This window comes from Gambusia affinis, linkage group LG18 (assembly GCF_019740435.1).
Source record: "Gambusia affinis linkage group LG18, SWU_Gaff_1.0, whole genome shotgun sequence".
Lineage (NCBI taxonomy): Eukaryota > Metazoa > Chordata > Actinopteri > Cyprinodontiformes > Poeciliidae > Gambusia > Gambusia affinis.
The window spans coordinates 20,308,257-20,333,771 of record NC_057885.1 but is presented as its reverse complement, the minus strand read 5'-3'; the positions used below and the strand labels follow the sequence as shown (position 1 = coordinate 20,333,771).

The 25,515-nt window shown below is 35.5% G+C and overlaps 2 protein-coding genes across 2 annotated transcripts; both read left to right on the top strand.

Moving 5' to 3' along the window:
• Window positions 1–222: 222 nt before the first annotated feature.
• mus81 (MUS81 structure-specific endonuclease subunit) lies at window positions 223–10,102 on the top strand. Its single transcript, XM_044097508.1, is given in 17 exon segments — window positions 223–295; window positions 521–663; window positions 1,254–1,383; window positions 2,354–2,412; window positions 2,415–2,474; window positions 3,363–3,488; window positions 3,563–3,643; window positions 3,722–3,810; window positions 4,864–5,220; window positions 5,337–5,464; window positions 6,576–6,688; window positions 7,500–7,619; window positions 8,298–8,393; window positions 8,937–9,065; window positions 9,144–9,247; window positions 9,605–9,688; window positions 9,811–10,102. Coding segments are annotated over 16 exon segments (1,884 nt in total). The 5' UTR covers window positions 223–295; window positions 521–522; the 3' UTR covers window positions 9,878–10,102.
• A 7,069-nt stretch (window positions 10,103–17,171) lies between these two features.
• On the top strand, window positions 17,172–23,863 carry LOC122820698 (integrin beta-like protein A). The gene is made up of 10 exons (XM_044098268.1): window positions 17,172–17,251; window positions 17,784–17,919; window positions 19,940–20,117; window positions 20,409–20,550; window positions 20,665–20,805; window positions 22,172–22,230; window positions 22,315–22,353; window positions 22,443–22,502; window positions 22,578–22,654; window positions 22,872–23,863. Exons 1-10 carry the CDS (start codon window positions 17,172–17,174, stop codon window positions 22,968–22,970), a joined length of 1,011 nt encoding a protein of 336 aa, XP_043954203.1. The 3' UTR covers window positions 22,971–23,863.
• The last annotated feature ends 1,652 nt before the right edge of the window (window positions 23,864–25,515 follow it).

Sequence of the window (25,515 nt, the reverse complement as noted above, 5' to 3'; positions counted from 1 at the left end):
TTTAGAGTGATATTATGCAGAATAATAACAAAAATTACAAAAAGACTTAAAAACAAGAACAACAAAATATCATCGCCATAAAAGAGAAAAACCCAGAAGAGTATTTCTTTTAGAAAACGTAAACATCTTCGGGTTTTGTCGGCGGTTTCAGACCATCCACACCGCTTGGTGTCGCTGTTTTCCGTTTGCGCTCCACAGCGCCGTGGGTCACGTGACCGACGTCAATAAGGAAGTGCTTCGGTAGGTTTGAAAACAAAGCGCCAGCCAGCAGCTCAGTAAGTAAGAAAATAACACGGTGAGCAACATTAACGGACACAAAACTTTCTTATTAGAACTTTTTCTGATAAAACGTATGTTTTTACTGGTATTTACATCAACAACCTGTTATTTCTTTGTGAAAACATTTACATAAACACTCTAAAATGCCAGCGTAGCTGATTTAAACCATGTTTCCTCGCTCTTTTCTCGCGTTATTCAGTGAGTTTACCGCTAGCATTCTTGTCCTGTTGGGTTTCTACAGGGATGCCCGGTTGCAAGCCGGTTCGGTTTGGACGGAAACGCGCCCTGCCGTCCTGTCCGAACCCGTTGTTCCTCCTGTGGCTCACCGAGCTCCGAGACGAGGCGAAGGAGAAAGGCCTGAAGATCCAGTACACCTACCAGAAGGTACCGGGCTCATTAGGGGCAAGTTCATCCTGTTGGACGTGATTCAGATTTCTCTGGTCTTGTGCTAGATTTAAGTTAACATCTTCTTAGAGGCAAGACTTTCAGAAATGGTTAATCGCTGGGGATTTTGTATTACAAACCAAATGTTTGCTTTAAAGGAAAGCAAGCATTCAAAAATTGAATGAGTGAGTGAAAATATTAGATATAACCCCCATTGTTCCTGTGGAGAAATTCAGCTATACCAGCAGCAAAATGACAGGAAAGCTGAAGCATGTAGCTTAATAAAACAGTATAACATTAGAAAAAAAATACAGTCCAGTTATTAAAAACCTGAGTTAAAGAAATGTGCAACTGAGTAGGTCGGTTTAAAAAAAAAAAATCAACAAAATGTGTCTGTGTAATTGTGATTGATCAGGGCTACAAGAAAAAAAGAGAAAAATAATATGATGTAATTTCTTTGTCAACCAAAATTAAAACTACAGATTTATTTTAAAAAATAACAAGAAACACAAAGTCTTTTGTAAAACTGCAAGAGATGTTGGCACAGAAATATTTGATTCAAATAAATTTTGTTTGTTGTCTTCTTTCAGGCTATCAACTCTTTAAATAAATATCCACTTCCACTAAAAAACGCTAAAGAGGCAAAAATCCTTAAAAACTTTGGAGACGGAATCTGCAAAATACTGGATGACAAACTGCAGCGACATTACAGACAAAACGGTAAGGAACAGACGGCGAGGTCTGGGTCTGTGGAGGGACGGACGGATGATTGAACAAACGGATGGAAGGATAGGTGGAGGGATGAATGGTTGAATTCACAGCCGATGAAAGGAAGACTGAAAACAATATGGACTGATTGGAGGATGGCGTATTAGGACTAAAAAGGAAAAGTAAATCTACCAAAAAGCTCTGATATTTTTAGATTAATGTCAGATTTTCTAGAAAAGACCTGAAAAGTAAAGAATCTCAGAAGTCAGAAAGTCGAACATTTGCCTGAAAAACTCAGAATTTTTCTTGAAAAAACCTCTGATGTTTCTGAGTTTGAAAATTCAAAAATTTGCTAGAAATTTTTTTTATTTTCAATTAATCTGAAAAAAAAATTCTAGAAAAAAAAAACATTGAAAGTTCTGAGTTTCAAAAATTTATTTTTGGAATAAACTTTCAAACAAAAGCACATTTTTGACTTTTTTTCTAGAAAATTTCTTTTTTGATTAATCTAAAAATTTCTGATTTTTTTGAGTAGAAATTTACATTTCTTCTTTCTAGCTGCAAATGCACTGTCATATGATTGACAGATGAACAGATAAATGAATGGATTTGGTAGTTGGCAAAGACAGATAAATGGATTTGTGGATTAAAAAGAAAACACAATGGTAAATTATAGCCAAGCTTGCAGGTTTAACTGAGTTCACTGTAGTAAAAATAGTAGCAAATTTAGAAATATTTACGCTCCATCCTATGTTTCTTCAAATATTAAACATTATCACAGCAAAGAGAAAAAATATTTTAAAAAGTATTAGTGTTTAAAACAGGGACATCCTGTAATATTTTCTAAATATTAATACAGAAACATATAAAAATGTAATAGGAACTGAATAAAAATGTACAAAATGCTATTCTGGTTGAAATGTTTAATCAAATACAAGTGAAGCTCTTGCTTCTCTCTCCTTACTGACTTCTGTACTTTCAGGTCCCAACGCTTCAATACACAGCTTGCCCAAAGGTGCGCCCCCTCCTGGCCGAACCACAACAACAACAACAATAGCAGCAGCAGCAGCAACAACAGCAACACTCTGGCGCCTTCGAGGAAGGTGATTAAAACGACCTTCTTGTTTATATTTTTACATAAATGGGAAAAATAGTGTTCACAGAATGATGAAATATGAAACATTGTGTTAAAGCACACAGAATATTGAACACACGGATAAGAAAACAATTTACACTGTTTGAAATATATGGAAGGATAAGGGCCACTGAAAAAAAAAACTTTTTTTCTTAAAGTTGTGACTTTATTCTCAGAAATCTCATAGTAATCTGAGAATTTTGACTTTCTTTTTTTGTTTGTTTTTTTTCCCCAATGGCCCTGATTGTCTCCCATAGAAAATAAAAGCTTTAAATGAAATAAATATTAAATATTGAGGTGCACGTCCTCTGCCGTCCACCAGAGGGCGCCGTGTGACCATTTTCTATCCTGTCCGCAAATAAATAAACTGAAACTTAAAACATTTTTAATCAGCTTTCTGTTGATGCACTGACATCAAAAGGTGTTTTAGTTATATAAATTAATATTTTAAATATACTTAAAAAATTTTAAAATACTATGTTAAATATTTTTTACTTAAATAAAAAGATATTTAATAATAAAAATAAAATTTTAATATTCAGCTTAAGTATTTAATGTAAGATTAAATATTTAAATATTAAACATTTAATATTAAATTAGTTAATTTAATCAAAAATTAAATTAACATAATTAATTACTTTAATTTAATATTAAATTAAATATTTAGTAGAATTATATTCAACTTAAATATTTAAAATAATATTTAAATTAAATATAATGCATATTATATTTAATATGCATTATATTTATATGCATTTATATAATGCATATAAATATAATGCATATAAAACACTTATAATGATTATTTAAATGCTATAACTTCATGTAAAGCCATAGTTTAATCAATCTGTTAAAGAGGAATGATGCAGGGAAGGACAGAGGAGGAGATGCAGGAACAAAGAAGAAGAAGAAGAGGGATTACGTTCCACTGCAGCGATCTGGAGGATATGCTGTGTTGCTCACTCTGTACAGACAGCAGCAGGTACCATTCTGTTGTCAAATTAATTTAAAATACTGTGAGCCTGGACCAGTTTTTACTCTTTTATCCACCTGTAGATACCGGGCAGTAAAGGCTACATGTTTAAGATGGAGCTGCAGTCGGAAGCTCAGCCTCTCTGTGACAAATCTTTTTCTGTGGTGAGTGTTTTCATGTGACCTGCTGCTGTTCCTCCGGCTGCCTCCTCTAAAACGTCCCCTCTTTGTGTTTGTCTGCAGCCTGATCTAGGCAGCAAGTACACCGCCTGGTCCTCAGTCAGCACTCTGATCAAGAAAAACCTGCTCATGAAGACTCACAATCCTGCCAGGTTACTAAATATCATCCTAAATGTTCAGTTTGTAGTAAAATTATTCAGAAACATTTGGTTGTTACACGTTTTGTCACATTAAAACAACAAAGTTCTGCTCATTTCATTGAAATTTTGAGTAAAAGCTGAAAAGTGTGGCCTGTTTTTATATCTCATATGGTAATATTTGCTCACTCCATTTTGCAGAATATCTGAAGCTATTAAAAGACTTTGACTAGGCCATTCCATCACATGAATGCTTTGATCTTAAGCAGTGGTGTCCCTGCTAAGGTACTGATGGAAAAAATTCATTAAATTAAAAAAGGCAAAATTAATTATCTTTTTTTCTCAACAAAAAAAAAAAAATTTATGAAATCTATACATAATTTAAGATCCAAACATTTAAAAAAAGCTTTGAACTGTGACCTTATGAAAAGAAAAACAGAAAACTCTCAAACTTTTTGGTCATCAATTGTCTCTATTTTGTTGTCTAAATTTTTATCTGTCTTTACTTGTGGTCAGGGGCCAAATAAAATGATTTACAGGGTCATAAATGGCCCGCGGCCCACACTTTGGACACCTTTTCAGAAAGTTAGAGGGAAAAAAAAGCAAAAATAATTTTTATTACTGTTTTTTAAATATATTTTTTTTAAATTTAAATATAAGTTAAAAAAATTCATTTAAAAGCTTTTTCTGATGCTCATTTTCTGATTGGCTGTCAGTCAAATTCATCAAGGCCATTTTATCCTCAAGCTGGAAATAGAAAGAGACCAAAGGAACTGTCCAGCAGCAAAAAACCCATAAAAACTGTGAAAATAAAATCAAATCTGATGTGATTCAAATGAAATATTACATAAAATCAAATGGATGAATTATGATGAAAAAAATATATTGTCTGATAATAAATTCCAACTAAAATCCCAAACTATAAGGCAGCATTTATTCTAAATAAATTATTGACTAGTGGAGAAAAACACTCTAAAAGTTTCTTTCCATACTTGGTATCGTCAAACAAACTGGAGTTGGATTCAACATGGCAACCTGTAGATTTCAGCGTCTCTCTCTCTGTTTTAGGTATTCTCTGACGGACGAGGGTCTCGCTTTGGCCGAGCGACTTGAATCGGTGGAGAAGGAGAGGAGAAACGTCCCGGTGGAGGACAGGAAGGGAGCAGGACCAGCTGGACCAGCGGACCAAGAGGAAGACGCCGTGGTTGATCTGACTGCAAGTGATGATGATGAGGAGGAGGAGGAGCGCGAGAGTCTGTCCGAACGAGCCACCGGTGAAACTCAGTCCAGCGACTATGCCGGCGGGTTGTCTTTACTGGGCAAAACGCAGGTTACCATGGCGACGAGCAGGAAGCCAAACAGAGACTGTCTCCTACCTGGAACCTACGATGTCATCCTGTGTGTTGACTTCATTGAGACGACAGGGTGAGAAACATTGTTCTGAACGTTTGTGCAGCTGAAAGACAAAAGAAAAATGATTTTTAAAAAATTTTTAAAAATAATATATTACTCATGCTTTTTGGCCGTCCTGGTTTGTGCAGCGGCAGCCATTACAGGAAGCAGGAGCTCGTCAAAGAGCTTCGGCGGAACGGAGTCGGCTTCGACGTCAGGAAGCTGAACGTCGGAGACTTCCTGTGGGTGGCGCGGGAAAAGGTGGCGCCCGTTCCAGGTAACGCAGGAAACACCAGAGCAAAAATGTACTCAGAATACACTTTAAAACTCTTTTAGAAAAAGATACAAACTATAGAAGAAAATTGAGCAACTCTACTATTTTTTAAGTTACTGAATTAATTTACAATAAAATAACAATATTTTAACAATAAATAATAATTAGTTGTTATTACACAATATTTATTATTATGCTATCTTAGCAATATAAAAATAAATTTAATTTAAAGAATGTATTTAAAAAGTATATTTAAAAAGTATTAGCATTTTTTTATAATTAAAATTTTGTTTTCAATTGAAAAAAATATTTAATTATGTAAATATTTTCAGATTTAATAATAATATTTTATTATATTATTTATTTTATTATTACCAACAATAAAATAAGCCTGTGTACTTACTGAATATGGAAAAACAAATCAAATATAAACAAAAACTAATTCTGTAACGTATTTGCAGTTTTACGTCGGTCACAACTAGAGCTGGACAATAAATAAAGAGCAAAATACGTTTAATAAAGTATTTAATGTGTAGAATGAAGCTAAAGGTGGTTGGTAGAATCAACTCACTCACTCTTTAGTTACCTAGCAACTCACTCATTCTGTGGTTGCCTAGCAACGACTTGTTAAGTAACTGCCTTACTTAACAAGCAGTTTAAAGTTCCCCCACTTTGTCTCATAACTGCTTAAAATAAGAAACGACGGCTTGGAGAGAAAACTGTGGATAAAAATCTAAATGTCACCCCACCAGTCCGGCAGCATTTCAGATATTTAAAACAAACAAAAGAACTGAACAATAATTATCGAAATCGACTGATACAAAACGCTTCTATAGTGATTAATTTTTCAGCCACAAGTCGTCAGATAAACTGTGGTTTGACCTTGAAGCGCATGCACTTCCTGAAGAAGCCCAGAAAATTATGACACCTGGTAAAAAAAATTAAAATCTGTCTCTGTAGACTAAAATACTTCAGTTGCAAAAAAATAAATTAATAAAAACTAAAAAATGGTTAATTTCAAAATGCTGACTGTTCTCAGTAGTGGATTTTAGGTTATTATTCCCTCTATGCTTCAGGGTTCTTTGTGTTGTTTTTTCTCCATTTGTACTTCCAGGCCAGCTGCGAGCGCCTGCAGGCAGAGAGCTGGTCCTGGATTACATCATAGAGAGGAAGAGGATGGACGACCTGTGTGGGAGCATCATCGACGGACGCTTCAGGGAGCAGAAGGTGAGCTCAGGAACGTTGTTTCTTTCTCTGTTTTTATGTACATTTTAACCCACTAAGAGTCTTTTTTAATTTGTTTATTTTTATTGAAATAGTTTTTCTGAAAACCGGTAACACTAAAATATGTTTCTCTAAAGTAAAGTATTTCTTTGTTTTTTGTTAAACTCAAGTTTTACTCTGTTCTTTAGTGTTTTCTGAAAACGTTTTAAACTCAGTTTGAACTGTAAAAATGTGGAACAAACAACTTTTATAGTATCCACATTAGAGATGCAGTGATCCGATATCAATAACTGTATCAGTCCTAGAAAGAAAACCTAGATTGATTATCGCTGACGATGTGATCTGTAAGGGCGGATCTATTCAGTCTAATATGCATCTTATTGTTTTTGTTAGTTTCTTATTTATTTTATATTGCCTCTTCCTCCTAATAACTTGCAGACTCAATAAATTAAAGTTGTTTTTACATGTTTCACTAAACTATTGGTGTATTTAAATGAGCTGTACTCGTGTAGAGTTATCAAATAAATCTGTATTTCTGTATGTTTATGTCTCGATTTAAAAAAACAAACATTTTAAGTGAATTCAGCTGTTTTTATGTTTCAGCCGATCCTAAAATCAGATATCAGAACTGATAAATGTGGATCCATCAACATTTTTCAAAGAAGTTCAGATTTGTTGGAATATTTTTTTCACACTGCTTGTTTTTGCTCACAGCGTCTCGAAATCATTTAATAAATGAGCTTCAAGTGAAAGTGATCGTGTAATGAAGAATAAATGAGCGTAAACTGTTTTTAAAACTGTGATTTGCTGTCAGTTTCGGCTGAAGCGATGCGGTCTCCGTCGGCCCATCTACCTGGTGGAGGGCAGCAGCTCGTCTGCGGCTCACCTGAGTTTACCTGAAGCGACCCTGCAGCAGGCCATCGTCAACACACAGGTGAGAAGAAAGAAACTGAAACTAAATGTTCTCTATTGACAGATAGTGAAAAATAAGGCTTATAAATACAGTATTGAGTTTTTATTATGTTTGTTCTAAACTATATAGAAACAAAAATGACTTATTTCTACATTATAAACATAAATACAAACTATTTTGCCCATTTTTTTATCCGTATCTGTCTGAAAACCTCAATGATGACATATTTTTAGGACACCTTGTTTTTATTTTAATTTTATTGATGCTAGGGGAATATTTATTAACTCGGTGCTTCAAGAAGGTTTCCAAAGCCTTTCAAAGAGAAACTGGCCCACAGCAACATAAATTATGGAAACGTTTTTCCCTGAATATTCATTTTGTTTCAGGTCAAACTCATTTAAAGTGTTTGTTCAAATATAGTGACTTTTTTTCCAGTTTTTTTTTTTTTTTTATACTTTTATGGCTTTTATGAAGCAGCAGTGGAAGGAAAATTCAGCTGCAGTAGCCACCATTCAGCCCGAAGGGGGCAGCACTGAGGCTGTTCTAGGCCAATTATTTACATCAAAGTTGCATAAAAATGTCAGAATTTGCACAGAAACATAAAGATAGAGCTGTTAAGAATCAATTTATACAATCTATCTAAAAAATAAAGTTAATCTTCAAGCTTTCTGCCGTTATGCTTTAATTTTTTTGTGTTAGGTTGTCGACGGCTTCTTTGTAAAACGAGTCCAGGACGTTCGGGAGTCGGCCGCCTACCTCACAGTCATGACCCGCTACCTGAGCAAACTCTACCAGGTGGGAAACAAACTGATGAAACCTGCCTTCTTCTTCACTTTCAATTAAACAACCATCTTTCTGTCTGCTTCACTTCTTTTTGTTTTTAACGAATAGACAAGACAAACAAAAACAAACAATAGGAATATATAAATGCCAACTATCTGACAAAGAAGGGGAGTGGAAATTTAAGATTTGAAATACTGTTGACAAGATATCAGTTTAGATAATTGATAGATTAATTGATAACTAAAATAATCATTAGTTGCAGCTCTAGATTTCTGCCTTTGTTTGTAGAAATCCAACATTTAACTACAAATATCTGCATATGAAGGAACCTCAAAGTTCAAAATCTTACTGCCGTTTTTAACTGTGAAGAAAAATAATGAGTCCCTGAATTTATGAGCTGCTTTAAATTCTGTCGTCTTTTTTTGAATGAATGAATGAATTTACGTTTTTAATCCACAGAGGGGAAATTGACATTTGAGAACAAACGATATTAGACATGGATAGACGGGTGCCTGTAAAGAAAAGTTTGCTTTTATTTATTTATTTTAATCCCAGAACCGAACGCTGGTCTGTCGCTCCAGGGAGCTGGAGGGAGACGTACCGAGCGATGAAGAGGAGAGAGGGAACCCCTCCTGCTCCCTCATTTCTTTTGCAGAGTTCAACCACGGCGCCGTCAAAAACAAGGTGAAACCCTCACATTGTTGATGATGTGAAGAAGAATTAGTGTTGTTGTTTGTAAACTCACATCCTCTTCCTCTGCAGTGTCAGACGGTGAGGGAAGTGTTTGCCAGGCAGCTGATGCAAATCAGCGGTTTGTCTGGAGACAAAGCAGCCGCCATATTGGAGCAGTACGGCACTCCACACAGGTATGTCAAAACCTTTAAAGAACATCTTAAAGAGACAGTAGAGTATTGGTGTTTAACCGTTTTAAAACCATTTGAGAATGAATTAGTGGAAAGTGGACCAAAGCGTTAGTAGAGATTGTGTAGAGAAAAATCTGCCAATCAAAAGAGAAGCAAAACCATAGAAGAAGAAAAATGTTCAACTTCCGATAACAGAAACAAATCAAAAATATGTAAAACTTACTGTATGGTGACAGTCATGACCAATCAAAAACAGATTATTTATCCTTTAGACGAGGATTCAACTGCCTCACTAATCTGGATTTTATACAATTTTATCCTTAATTTACTGCTGTTCATCTTTTATTTTTCCCTCCTCAGTCTTCTGGCAGCTTATGAAAAGTGTGGAAGTGAATCTGAGAAAGAGAAACTCCTCTCCTGCATTCGATACGGGAAGCTAAAAAGGTTTACAGGGATTTTTTTTTCTTTTTTAAGCTAAGAGATGGTTAAAAATGGTCCAAACAGAATGCGTAGCGACTAATTTAAACATTAAACATGTTTAATAATTTATTTTCACTATTTTTCAGAAATCTGGGTCCAGCTCTGAGCAGAACTGTTTATCAGCTGTACTGTACTCCAGGAGCGCTCACATGATCTCTACAGATCCCAACAATCTGTCTCGGATTTGTCTTCATCATGGGATGTTTTGACTCGCGTCTTTACATAAAGTTACTTAAAGGATGAATATTTACATCTATGTTCATTTTAAAAATGCTGCTGTGTTTTAGAAGGTTTTAAAACATAAATTTTGTAAACTTGTATGAAGTATTTTAGAAATGTTTCCCGGTATTGCTCCAATAAAGTTGATTTTGAATTTGATGTTTAAATTGTCGCTTTTTATATATGTGTATATATATGTGTATATATATACATATATAAATGTATATATATACACACATGTGTACATGTATATATACACACGTGTACATGTATATATACACACACGTGTATATATATATATATATATATACATGTATATATATATATATGTATATATATATATATATATATATATATATGTATATATATACATACATATATATATATATATGTATATATACATACATATATATATATATATATATACATATATATATATATATATATATATATACACACGTGTGTATATATATATATATACATGTATATATGTATATTAATATTATTATTTATTATAATTGTTATAAACAAGTTTAATTTTTTTGCCAATTCTTTATCAAATTTGCACAAAATCTTTTTGGACTGATGGAGGAAGCCTGAGAAAGAACCTGAAACAAACAAAGGAGATGATTGTTGATTTCAGGAGAAACAGGATTAGATCAAAGCCTGTTTCCATCATGGGAGTAGAAGTGAAGGTGGTTTAGGAATATAAACACCTCAATGTTCATCTGGACCACAGACTGGACTGGAGACGCAACAGGGAAACGTCTATGAGAAGGAACAGAGCAGACTGGACTCCTGGAGGAAGCGAAGGTCCTTCAAGATGCTGCAGATCTTCTATAATCTGTTGTTGAGAGCGCCATCTGGTGGGGCAGCAGCATCAGCACCAGGGACCTAAAAACGCTCAACAGCCTGGTAAAGAAGACTAGTTCTGTTCTGGTTCTGTTCTGGGAAACCACTGGAGATGGTCATGCAGAGAAGGATTCTTCATAGGATCAAGAAAATTAGGGACGATCCTGATCATCCTCTTCATCCGATTGTCTTGGATTGTCTTGTCTTCAATGGCTCTTTGAAGAATCCTGATGAACATTCAGTTTTCTTTGGGATCAATAAAGTATTTTTAAACTGAATCAGGACATTTAATGACAACTGGTGAATACGTTCCACCAGTTGTCATTAAATTTAAAGCTAAGCATCCAATTCTTGGCATGATGCTGCCGACACATAAGTCAATCCACAGACAGAAATGAGAAAAAATATAAGCATGAAAAAATCACAAAAGCAAATAACAACCATGAACATGGAAAATAAACACAAAATTAACAACAATGGCTCCCACTTAGATATATTCTTACATATATTTTCCCATATAGATATATATTTTTGGTTATTAAACACATTTTCTGTGTCTTTTAAAATAATCTCTCCAGCCTCAGAAATGGTTTCTGCCTTGTTTTCAGCATCTTTTAACGATTCTGCTCTCCCTCTGCTTTGGAGAGGGACAGCAGGGTAAGACGTTACACTTGCTGTTTCCTTCTCATAAATGTAAACAAATCCCATTTCTTGAATTACTTTCTTGCAGTCGCCACCTGGAGTCATAACAAGGTCATCATCAGCCATAAACATCTGTTGTCCCCGGATCAGGAAGGTGTAGAAGTGGGTCAGCTTCGAATTGCTGCAGATGATGGAAGAAAGATGGTATGTCTGACTTCCACCTTTTCCGGGGACGTCAAGTGTTGCACTTGGAATCAGTTTTGGATTCCAGCACCTGGCCGACAGTGGCCGGAACAGGGCAATCGCTTCATTATTGCTTAGAAAGTTTTTTCTGTTAAATACAGATTTGCAGACTGAACAGCGAGTTTCCCTACAAAAATCCAACCAACAGCTAAACAGAGAAGTGATGCTCTTTGCAGGTATTGAAGGCAGAGCAACAAAGGGGCTGCTGTTAAAGAGTCCAATAAGATCTCCCTTACACTTCATGCAGGTCTTCTCTCTTGCCATTAGCATTTCCATGTTTCTGTCACTTGAGTTTAGCCAGACTAAAATAGCTTCCAATAAATACGACATTTGATAGTCTTTACCCAAGTCAGACGACAGTTCACTTTCTCTCAGTTCCACCTGAACTCGGGCCATTTCCAGTGGGGTAAAATGTTTTCCCGGATTGTGAACGGCTGTAGAGATGAGACTGGCACATAATGGTGTGGCTGATGATGCCTCAAAAAACTTCTTTGGATTCTGAAAAAGGACCTTTCTAGTAAAATTCAAATTCAATATGCCTTGAAAACTGGCGTTAATCCAACCATTTTTGCAAGAGTTGGAAAACTTGCAAATATTGTCAATGTAGCTTTCTTCGTTTGTGCTGACTTGGTCATTTAAAACATCTGTTGTTTCTGAGAGAAGCTTCTCATCTACAAAGCAAACATCCCCGGCCGGGGAAGTTGGTTCTGAGTGATTGATGAAATCGTTCCCTATGTCAGCACTCTCTTCGTTGGTACTGTGTTCAATGTCCTTGTTCTTCAAAGCAACACAGTTTTCAGACTCAACTGTCTCAGCTTCAACACAAACTTCTGCAGCCGCAGAAGTTTGATCTTTGGCAGGATTAGAGAAATCATTCCCTAAGTCTGCATTCTCTTCATTGGTACTGTCTTCAATTTCCTTCTTCTTCAAAGCAACACAGTTTTCAGTTTCAACGCAAACTTCTGCAGCCGCAGAAGTTTGAACTTTGGGAAGATTAAAGACCAGTGGTCTGAAATGGCTACTTTCTTCAAATGAAGTCTTCATCAAAACAGAAGGAGAGCTTTCCGACTCAACTGTCTCTGTTTCAGCTTCTCTGTTGGAGAAGGATTGAAGAGAAATGCATCAAATGCATCGTATTCGGAGGAAGTGCTCTCTTCCTGAGAGCTATGTTTGTCTGCCTCCCCAGCCGGGGAGGTTTGCTTCTCAGTTGGAGACGGTTTGAAGAGAAATGCATCAAATGCATCATATTCGGAGAAAGTGCTCTCTGCCTGAGAGGTACTTTTCTCTGCCTCCCCAGCCGGGGAGGTTTGCTTCTCAGTTGGAGAAGGATTGAAGAGAAATGCATCAAATGCATTGTATTCAGAGGAAGTGCTCTCTTCCTGAGAGCTACTTTTCTCTGCCTCCCCAGCCGGGGAGGTTTGCTTCTCAGTTGGAGAAGGATTGAAGAGAAATGCATCAAATGCATCGTATTCGGAGGAAGTGCTCTCTTCCTGAGAGCTACTTTTCTCTGCCTCCCCAGCCGGGGAGGTTTGCTTCTCAGTTGGAGAAGGATTGAAGAGAAATGCATCAAATGCATCGTATTCGGAGGAAGTGCTCTCTTCCTGTGCACTACTTTGTTCTAAATCACTTCCAGGAAGTAGTTTGTCAAAAACTCTCTTCATACTGGTGGTTACTAAATATCCAAGGCCGAAACCCAGTGGAAAACACACGCTGACCAACATCTCTGCCATCCTGAAAATCCTTGCGAGAAACAATGTTGAGGTTCGAAGAGCTGCTTGGATCTGAACTGAGGTCTTGAGACACAAGCATTCATGACCTCAGATGTTCTTTGATCTAGAACCGCATGTCATAGATGAGGTCATAACCACAATGAGGTCACTGGGGGAATGTCTTGTTTCTTCTTGTTGCTATGGAAACGGTCAGATCATTTCTGCTTGAGCCGAGCTATTGCCCCTTTGCAACGGCGTCACTTAATCATTCGAGGAGCCATGATGAGAAGTGAGCGACTGAAGTTGTTTTACAAAGTTGTTAGGAGTCGGCTTGTTTTTTTATTTAAAATAAATGTATTAATAAACTTTTTTTAATAATCAGGACTGCAAGATTCTCATCTGGCCTCTCTCTCTCTGGATATATATATAGTTTGTTATTGTTATATAAAGTCTTACAGTTGGATCTCCTCCCTGTTCATTGAGTCTTCATTCCAATAAATGAGCCCCTCACCCGTGAAAATCACCCATAAAGTAAATTTTCAGGCCTTATCTGTGAATTTACTGCTGTGTGAGAAGCAGTGGGCCGAGATCACAACCTTGAGGTTTCCCAGTTATCCGTATTGGGCTGACGGTGGTCTCTCAATCTAGAAATTTAAAATTCAGATTAAGGTTTTATGTTATTTCTTTATAATAGCTGTTGTGAAATGTTTATGTTAAACATTGAGTATGACAATCTCTTTAAATGTCACTTTTCACAATACACACATTTAGTACAGTCTTATTGTGATAACAAAGAGTTTGCAATATATATTTTTTCCCAGCCCTACTCAAAAGTAATCTAGTTAGAAAAGTTAAAGTGCGCAGTAGTACTTTAAAATCTTTATCTATATTCACCCAACAGGTGGCAATACTAAATTTAGATGTTTAGCTTATACTGGATTTTGTTTATTTTTGCTTTTTTTGCCTAAAATATATTGTGGAAAGGTTGAGGTGGTAATTATTAATATTATTAATAATTTAAATATTTAATCAAGAACATTTTTGGAATAAAAGAAGCCATTATTTTAGGAATATACGTGAACGTTGACGATCCCAATGCGACTCGCGTGCGCAGAAGACGAACGTTAATGACGTCACACGGGGGGGGGCACTGTTTACGGAAGTAATAATGGATGCCGCAATGTATGGGTCGATCTTAAAGTTGTTAAGTAATGATAGTCAACAGTATTGTCTCAGAAATCACAACAAGACGAAGGAAGCTAACAAAAAGAAAGCTAAGCGAATGGAAATGGCGTTTTGAGGAGCATTGACTGCAACTTCAGTAGAGAAGTCAGTTTTAATGCGTAATTGGAACCAAGACGGGTTTGTCAGTGACTTCATTCATAATTTCTTTATTTACATCTATAAACATACATCTATTCATATATATATATATATATATATATATATATATATATATATATATATATATATATATATATATATATATATATATATATATATATATATATATATATATATAATTAAGCCCTGCTTTTACTTATTACATAAACACTGAAACTGGACAAAACCCATCACTGTCAACATGTAAGATGTAACTCAGTATGAGCTAAAGGCTACCAGTATGCTAATTAGTTATTTGCAAGGTAAACAATGAGAGCTACCACAATGCTCAACATTTGCATCAATAATTTAAATAAACACAAAGTTTGTTTGCACAAAGTTTGTTCACATCAGGTAATTAATCCTCAAACCACATTTTAATTTACTGTTACATGCAGACATTAAAATCCAAGCAGATAAGAGATGAGTTTTGAGTGCTTTTATCTCCTTTCTAAGGTAATTCTGACCTTCATCAATAAAAAAATATTGCTGCTATTTGATCCAAATCTTTGCAGCAAGACTCTAAGGAGAAACAAACAGAAGAGCTCTCATATTTTCCTGTTTTCATTTCTTTCAACTGGTTCACTTTAAAATCCTGACTGACTTTCAAATTTGTACATGTGAGGATATAATATGATGAAAGAAATTACACCAAAAGAGGTAAAAAACAGTTTTTAATAGAAAGTAAAAGAAATCATCAACAAAGAGAAAGTATTTTATAAGCTGACCTTTTTGAGCTTTACATCACGTTATGATGTTATCCCCTTGTCTAAAACACACCTGGAGTGTTGCTTTGATTCTTTCATGCACATTTAAATCCTTTAATCTCCATGGCAACCATTCAGTTGTGCAAAATGCCTGGAGGGACCCAACCCCGCCTTTGAGGCACAGCTCCTCTTTAGAGCTGCAATTTCCAAGCTTCAAAGCTTAGACCCCAGGGAGCAGCCCTCCCCCACTCAGCTCCTTCAGACTAGCCAGCAGCAATTAGCAAACATCTGGTGATTAACTGCGCATCAGCTGACTTCAATATGTGATGAACCACGGCAAAACTGGGAAAAGTCGGCAGAGCACAAACGGAGAATAACAAGAAGGAAACCATCAATTTCTGACAAAATATGATTTTTCCTTTGTGAAATATATACCACATACTTTACATGGCAGTTTTAGAGATTTAGTAAATTTTAGGTTTGTATTCAGCAGGAATGCTCAGGTTATATCAGTGGCACTAAAAAGCCACTGAGACACAAAAACTGTCCACAAGAGATGAATAATTAACCCTGTAGGAAACAAAAAATAGATTTATTGTTTCTCACAGTTTGCAAAGAAATTTTATCTTCTTAAAATAAATGTTTGTCTGATCAAATGTAAATGCAGTCCAAAAAAACAGGAACCAGCTGGAGTAAATAAGGACTGTATAAAGTGTTATGACCTGTCAAGGTGTGGCCATCCTGGTTCTAAACATCTTATAATGTTTTTTATTTAAAATGCATTTGACATGAGATGCTGCAACAATAGGAGAGTTAGCTTTAATGCTGAAAATAAGAAACAAAAGAAAACTATGTTAAAATTAACTAAGACTTACTATTTAAACGTAAATGAACCAAATGATAAAGTTTTACCTTCCTAAATAAAATGAAGAGAAAACTTTGTGCAAAAATAAAGAGCAGCTCACGGCTACAAACTCTTTTAAATATTTGTAAATCATCACGTTGTCTTCTCCGGTCTTCAGACGTTTGCATAATCAAAGCAGCTCACGACAGCAGGCAAAATAAAGGTTACTTGTTGATCCGATCTTTGTTTAGCAGAACTGATTCGTTCATCATGTTGCTCTTTGTGCTGCTGCTGATGATGATGGTCAGCTGGACAGAAGCTGGTTATATTAGTGCTGTGTTTACACACACCACTAAAGATGTACAAGGAGACAGTTATACAGTAGGTTGATATTCTCTGAAATTTATTTTATTTTACCTTTTAAAAAAAATGTCTTGTCTCTAACGGCTCTTCACTTTCAATCTACAGTCTGTTCGTCGCTATAAGTTTGGCCACAGCTCATGTGGAGAACTTGGGTCATGGCCTTGTTCTGGCTGTAGTAAGAAGATTGATGAAAGCAGCGGTGAATGGTGTCTGGGAGAGTACAACTGGTGGGGCAGTGGGAGTTTCAACAATTACTACTATGGGTGACTGAATCTCAACATCATGCAAAAATATATCTAATAATTTTCTATTTTTCCAAGAAGTATAAAATTCCTCCTGTCAGTTTTCTGGTCTGCTGTTCTGTTAAGTTTTCTGTGTTTTAGAAACTTATTAACATCAGAAATCTTCCCAATATCTTCTATTAAAGGGGATGGACTCCTACCTGGATAAACAACACAAACGGTGTTTCATCTGGCCTCACTAAGATGTTTATTGAAGGGAGAAAACGATCTGACATTAACAGACCAAACTCATCACCACAGACCGGCATCCTTCCTGTTATGAGGTAATTTCGTTTTTATATAATTTTAATAATAAATACCTGAAACCTTTGATGTCTTTGATTGAGCATGAACTGTATTTTGATTCTGAAGTTATTCTGTTCCTTTTTCTTTTAAATAAAAATAAGATCCAAACACTGTGAATCAATTTACCAAAGAGACCAAAGAGTTACATGGAAACAAAACAGATTTTATAAATCTTAATATTACAAATAATAAGAAATAATCAGATTTGTTATTATTTGTAAGTAATAAGACTTATTACTTACAAAAAATATTTCTCCTTAAAAATGTAATCTGTGAAATATAGATTAAATTAGACATATTAAATATAGGATCCATTTGGTAATTTGTCAAAGTAAAAATACTCAAACAAAAGTTTAAGAACCTAAAAATGATGGAAGAAAATCACTGAAGTTCAAATCAGTCAATAAACTGAAGCTCCTCTGTATAAATGAAAACATTTAAACAGATTATTTGTTCTCAAGAGTTCACTTGTAATTATGTGTAATTATGTTTGTTTTCTGGTTCACTCAGAGTTTCCTCAAACTGTCAGAGAAATATCAGCTTGTTGACCTTTGACCCTGATGGAGACCATGTTCAATGCAGACATGGATCCAATTCCAATGAATGCTCCACCTGCACACCTCCGTCTGTCCTCAGTCTCTCATCAGTGAGTAATAAATGTTGATATCAAGTTACAGGAAAGGAAAATGTGAAGTTCACAGGAAAGGAAAATGTGAAGTTCACAGATAGAAGAGAGGAAGTAAATATCCTTCAGTCAAACTGTCACAGGTGGGAGAAAAAGAACAAGGAGAAAAATTATGTTTAAGGGTTAGAGGTTAAGACTGATGTGTGAGTTGAGTTTTTGTTAAGTTTAGATACAGAGATGGAGAAATAAATGTGTGTGTGTGTACATGAGAAGATAAGGGGGATTTCCAGAGTATTCAGAGCAGCACATTATGTGACCATATAAAATAAAACATTTGCTGACTTTTAAATTTTGATTTAACTGCAGCAGCTAATGTCACTCATTCAGACATGGGAGTAACCTACATTCACAATTATTTTTGTTTTATATCGTCGAGATCTTGTCATTTCTGCCTTAGAAATAGCAGAAATGCGTAATGTGGAGAAAAGTAAAACATTGATACATTTTTATTTGTTTGGACTTTACTTTGTAAAATACACAAAGAGAGACAGAGAACAAAGAGACAATTATGTTTTTTAGTCATTGTACCGCCAAGAATTCAAAGCTACTTTCCCCCCTGGACAAAACACATTATGAGTGTAGCCTTCACTCATAATCTGGGTCACAGCTCCAGTATAACCAGTATAATGATTTCTAACTGCATGCAAGTGGCCCCACAGCTCCACCAGCATTCCTCAGTTTTTTATTTTTCTTTTTTTCCTTTAGATGTGATCATATAGTTTAAAACATTAAAACAGTTAACAATTCCTCAAAATCAAAACAAAACATTCGTATTCCATAAATCTTTCAAAAATAAGATCCTACAACACAAAACAGTAAAATAACAGACAACTGCCACAGAAGTTAACAGTTACAACTTTCACAAAACACATTTTTTAAATATAATCATTAATTAATACTTTGAACCCACCTGGTACAACACAGAATGAATCTTCTCAATGTGACTTCTGACTGCCTGCAAGTGGCCCCACAACTGTAAAATAAACACAGTTAGTGTTGTGACTGAGTGTTCAGCCACCAACACCAACTGGTGCAGCTCCCACTCATAAGGTCATATTTATCCAGCCCAACCACAAGAAAACTTTATAAATTATATTCATAGATATCAGATGTTATTACAGTATTTTATTAATTATTGAACTAGAAAAATATAACACTAAGTTAAAAAAAAAAGTAGTGAAGAGCTGCTTCACTGCCTCCACCAGCGTTCCTCAGAGTTCTGGTGGGGAAGCCGTGAGAGCGCCTGAAGGACCCCTTACATGCAGTTTCTCATTGCACCACCAGGTGGCTCTAAACATAGGCATTGGTTAAAAATCTCATTATAAATGCTATTATTATTATTTTTGGTAAAATTCCAGTATACATACATTCTTACACAATTTTCTCTCTGTTACATGAGCTACAATGTAGCTACATCCTAGCAAAAGGTTGATTGAAACAAACGTGTGAACACTGCCCCCTGGTGGACAAAACGGTAAATCAAACCCTTGAGGTGGAGTCGTAAAAATACAGAAATTTGTAGTTTGTAAATTGTTGAAGTAGTTTTAAATAGTTTCATAAACTAATCAGAAATTAGTTCACTGCATTTCATTGTTAATACATTAACCTAACATCATTACATGTTTACTTAAATGTTTCAGTGACCTGTTTATCACTGCCAAAATTCTATAAAAATAATTGTTTTCATTCTCAGATTTTATATTTATATTTACCTTTGACCCCAGGGGTTTGAAGAGTCCAACTCATTGGAAAAATATTTGTGGTTCCACAAAATATTTTATATTGCAAATTAACCACACTGTTTTCTCAGCATGAACTCTCAGTTGATGTGCTTAGAGCCAAAAATCTGCAACTTAAGTTAAATAGAAATTAATATTGTCAGTATAAACAAACACAAATAAAACCAATAATGAAATACAGTAAATAAAACATTATTAAACTTGATGTTAAATCTTTGATTTCTCTCTCTGTTTTCTTCCAGTCTTGTTCTCTTTCATTCAGTCCAACCAGCAGCAGTGATGAAGGTTCATATGCAGTTCAGCTGATGATGGACGATTTTCCCAGACAGACAATCACTCTGACTGATTCCAGTGGTTCTATAGTGTCGATAAGCTCCAGCAGTTCGATGAGCAGAATCCCTGTCCAGTTTGTTTTCAAAGGTTTGATTTCATGTTTCAATCATGTTGCTTCACTGCCAAAAAGCCAAACTGGTGTGAATAAATTTAATATTCAATAATTATCTGTTGAAAGCTGATCAATAATAATTAATTACTTTTACATTTCTTAATACAAAAATGTAAGACAACAAGAATGTTTTATATTATTTTAACAGCTTAGATGGACTGTGTAACTTTACTGAATTAATCTTTAAACTGACAGCAGAGTTGTGTGTTTAGTAGACGAGTGTTTCATTAGTTAATCTGTATTATTTTATTCCTGCGTTGCTCCAGTGGATCCTGCAGCTCCGTCCTGCACAGCAGGTGAATATCTGCCCAGGTTTCTGCCTCCAACTCCTGAACATGGAGCTCAGTTCTTCATAGACATCAATGAGATGATAGAAATCAACATCAGAGCAGAGGCGACTCAGTCTGTGTGAGTAGAAAATAAATATTGTTTCTAAAATCATAATAAATAAGTTTTCAGGAAAAAAATCACATTTGCATATCAAAATGTGAAACAGACTGATGTGTTTCCTGTGTGTTAAAGGATCACTGAGCTCCTGTTCAGTGGACCGGTCAACATGGTCAAGAGTTCATCTGGTTCAGGAAATTTCACCCTGAGATGGACGCCGTCTGTCAGTGATGATGATAAAGAAAGCCATCCCATCTGTTTTGCTGTCCAGGCAAAGTCAGTATCTGATCTGATCAGAAGTTTCAAATGTTCTCATATTTTCTTCTTAAGTAGAAATACAAATACTAGTGACTGATAAAAGTAACAAAGTACAAAGTAAAATTAAGTAAAAGTACAAAGTACAGGTTTTGAAATGTAATTATGTACAAAAGTATAAAGTAACTGGCACCTTTATTTCATATTTAGTATGACTAAATAGTGATGCAAAATACATTAGGTTTATAGTGGACATATGGTTTTATTTTGAATTCTGTGTTGTAGCTTCACAGACCCTTTGTTTACTCCTGTTATGAGGTTTTACAGAAACTCGTTTTTCAAGCCCCGCCCCCCTCCAGGTCACACAAGACAACGACCCGTTCGGCCATTTCTGTAGTTTGATGGCAACAACACATCATCTACTGGCAGAGAAACTTTTTTCTCCAAAGTTTATTAAAAATGTCAACAATCATCCATCATCCATACATGTTGGAGTCGGAGTCTGATCCAGAGCAGGAGAATGAAGTAAACAAAGCCTCGAGATAATTCATGAGTTTTCTAAATGCACAAAAACAAGCCAAAGAATTACAAACATGCAGTACAGTTATATCCTCAAAGAGGGAGCTAACAGTTAGCACACAGTGCTAACAGAAGCAAAAGGCTCAATGCTACTAGCAAAACAATGGCCAGGACATCATGATCAAAACATAAAATTCATCTCTAAAATAAACTTTGTTGTCATTTTAGTGTTATTTGGAGCTCATTGCTTCACTGTGTCTGTAATTTCTGTAGAGAAGGAATCAGAAAAATCTTCCTGAAAATCCCTGTGCAGTGGCAGATGTTACTGAATCACTTTGCTCCCCGCAAACACACTTTTTCATCTGATGTGGGAACATTACTGAGAAAAGAAAATGCAATCAGACACTTTGAAGAGATTCTGATGAGTAGCAATGTAAAGAAGCTTCTGTGTTAATAAACCCTAGAACCAAACATTTTGACTTGTTTACCTGCATCTTCAGCTTAACTGAACTTGGACAATAAAATGACTGCAAGGGAAAAATGTTGGATTCATAGCACTGATTGGCTGGAAGTCATGACATTGTTCAGCAGTTCCACAGCAAATATGGTGAAATCATAGCCAAGAAAATGAAATAGAGAAATATTAACAAACCGAAAAATAAAACCATAAACAAATATAAAGATATCTACACATCACCAGGAGAGAATAAATTTAATTCTTTTGCACTCTAGACACTCAAAGTACTCAAAACAAGTATTTAAGGACTAAAAAAGTAGATTTTGCATGATGTGTTATTTGTAACATTATTAAATGAACATTTCAAAAAGACTTTAACATTAAAGTTTTGATGCTAAATTTTCTCCACAGTGCAAACAGTTCTGTCTACCAGTCTGAGCTTCGATGTGTCATTGTGAGGGTTGGAAACAGTGAGTCATTTCTTTCTTTTTGATTATTGATCTTATTTTTTATTTCCTGAACTCATAATGTTTCTGTTGTTGTTGTTATCCCAGTACCTTTCATAGCGACTCCAAGTCCTCCTCCTAAAACATGTAAATAAGATGATGAGTCAATTCTTTATTTTTCATCTTTGATTTATTTTTACTTTTTATGTCCTGATCTCATGTTTCTGTTATCTTAGCTGTGACTTCAACTACTGTTGCTCTCCCTTTGACAACTACAAGTCCTCAACCCAAAACATGTAAGTAGGATGAAAACAGAACTGAAAGTAACAGGAAGTAGTTCTTTATACCATGTTGATCTCTTGTTCTTCCAGCTCGTCTTACGGTTCTGAAGATGAAGATCTCCACTACGCTGTCACTGAAAGAGAATAAAGATGAAATTGAGAAAGCGGTCAGTGACGTCCTGGACTTTAACACAAACCATCACAACTTGAATTTAATCCAAACCCATTTCACTTAAATGCCAAATCAAAACCCAAAGTGATCACCTGCAGTGATTCAGTTGAATTCAGCTGTTTTTGTTTTTAATGTTAATCAGATTCTGTTCAGTATATTTTATAATTCACCACTGACTGTTTCTCACATTCATCTCATGTTTTCTTCTGCAGATTAAAGATGAACTGATCAGACGAGGGCTGCCTCCAGACATCAAGGTCCGCCTGCTGAGCGACGGTTCAGTGCAGGTTAAAGAAACAGCTGCCCCCTAGTGGCTACAAATGATAATAAATCTGATCCATGAAGAGGAATATTACTGGGTTTATCTGTTTTTACTTCTTGTACTTTTTAATAAATCTGGGGACTTATGGTTGTTTTAGTTAGTGTGGGAATACAAGTTTGGTTCGAGTGATTTTTTAAGTTATGTTAAACAGAACTTAGTCTTTCATTTATGGGTTAATCAGTTGTAGTTAATTTAGTAGGGTTTCATCCACTTTATTTTTAAATTTGTATTGATCTTAAACTGATTATGTTATTCAATTTCTTTTATGAACATTATATGGTATGTGTATTAATTGTTTGTAATCAAACTTCTGTTTAACTCTGACATGTGGGGTCATCAAGGGGTCATCGAGGGGTCAAGGAGAGCACTGTATGGTCTCAAAAACCAGTCTGATGTTGATTAGGTTGGTAGGGAGGACAACCTAGTGGATCGCTCCAGTTTACTGATAAACTCAGTCCCACGTCCTTGAGAATAATATTTTGTTCAAAATAACACCTGGATTATCTCTGGGTAGAAAATCATCCTGAAGGAGAACGTCCATCTCCTGACTGCCAACGTCAGGACGGCCCAGGTAGAAAACCCACCTGGACAGCCAGGTAAAAATGTATGTGAGCTACAACAGTCAGTCAGATCACCGGCTGAGACACGGTGCTCTCTGAAGACGCTTCTCTATTTCTTTATATAGGTGATTAATGTTTCCTTTTGTTTGTAATAATCAACGATCATGTTGGTGTGATTTCATGCATTTGATTGATTGAATAAAATATTGATTGATCTGTGATTGTTGTCTGGGTTTCACTTTTACGTTCAGCATCTACAGACCTGGAGAGATGAGAAGTGACAACGAGCAACAGTAGAAATATCTCATCTCAATGGTTGTCTGACTAAACTTAGTTATGACAATAAACAAAAATAGTACAGTGGATTTTTATATCTGTGTGAAAAACATAATAAAATATGGATAATTTCATGAGGATAACTCTGACTTGAACTTTCAGAAACACATAAAGACAGTTACAAAGTCGGCCTTCTGTCACTTGAAAAACATTTCCAGGATTAGAAGATTAACGTCTCAGCAAGATCTAGAGAAACTCTTCCATGCATTTATCTTTAGTTGCATTGATTACTGCAACAGCGTCTTCAAAAGTCGGCCTAAAAGATCAATCAGATCCAGATCGCTGCTGCTGGTGTTCTGACTAAAACCAGGAAGTTAGAGATCCTCACCCAGTTCTAAAGTCCTTCACTGGCTCCCTGTAGCTCAGACTTTAAAATACTGATGTCAGTTTATAAATCACTGAACAGTTTAGCACCACAATACATTAAAGATCTGCTGTTGTCATAGCAACCTTCCAGAACTCTAAAGGTCTTCTGGTTCTGGGGATGCAGAGCAGAACCATATTGGATTTACTGTCAAATTCACATTTAGCATGTAACAGACAAATTGCTTAATTAAAACAACCCGGATCGCTTAATTCGCGATACCTACTACCACGATCCAATCCTCAACTACGATTACAGCTAAAGCAACAACCCCACCTACAAATTCAACACCTGCTTCAGGGCCGTGTAAGTCTGACTAAAGTTCATGTTTTGTCCACCATAATGCTGAAAATAGGAATTAAACTAGTTTTCATTTTCTGTTCTGTTCTGAATAAAAATATTTCTTTCCTTCCAGATTATGTTGTGGCTCTGAATGGCAAGATCTCCACCAGTTTGCCACTGGAAAATGATCATGAGACCATTGTGAAACAGGTCAGTAACTTCATGAACTCTGATGCTCATCATGATCTAATTTGAATCATGTACCTGATGACGTTTATTCTGCTGCCTGTTTTGTTTGTTGCTAAGGTGGTTTTAAAATGTCTTGTCTTAAATTTGAGCAGAATCAAATCATCACTTATTAAAAACAACTTAGTGTAGTTCAGATTGACATAAACACAAATTGAGAACAATTCATAAAGTGCCGCTGATTTTATGTCAACTGAGCCTTGTGTGTTCCTCTGCAGATTAAAGATGAACTGGTCAGACGAGGACTGCCACCAACAATGATTGTTCGTCTTCTCAGGGCCGTGGCAACAAGTCGCTGAGGTCAATCATGTATTTAATACCTGGATATAACAATATAATGTTCTCTGAAGTTTCAAGTCATTTGTTCCTTTTCTCTGTTTTTGTATTTCCTAATTTCTTTAGGAATTTATATGTTTTGCATGTTTTATATGCATAAAAGAGATGTTATTGCATGTTAGATTAGTTTAAGTAGAAAATATATTTTTAAACAGAAAAATCTTGATAAAAAAATCTCAAACAAAAAAAGTACAAGCAGAGATTATGAAGTAGAAATCTTTCTGTGAAGCATCAATGGTAACAGTTACACTGTTGCTCCACTAGATGGCGAGCTGATGCTGAAAAGGACAAATGCAATAAACTGTAAACCAACTAGAAATGTTTAGAGATTTATAAATAATCTACTCTGACAGTCACCATGGTTTCAGGTCAAGCAGATAAAGATCTCTGGCATTATTTAATAGAAATCT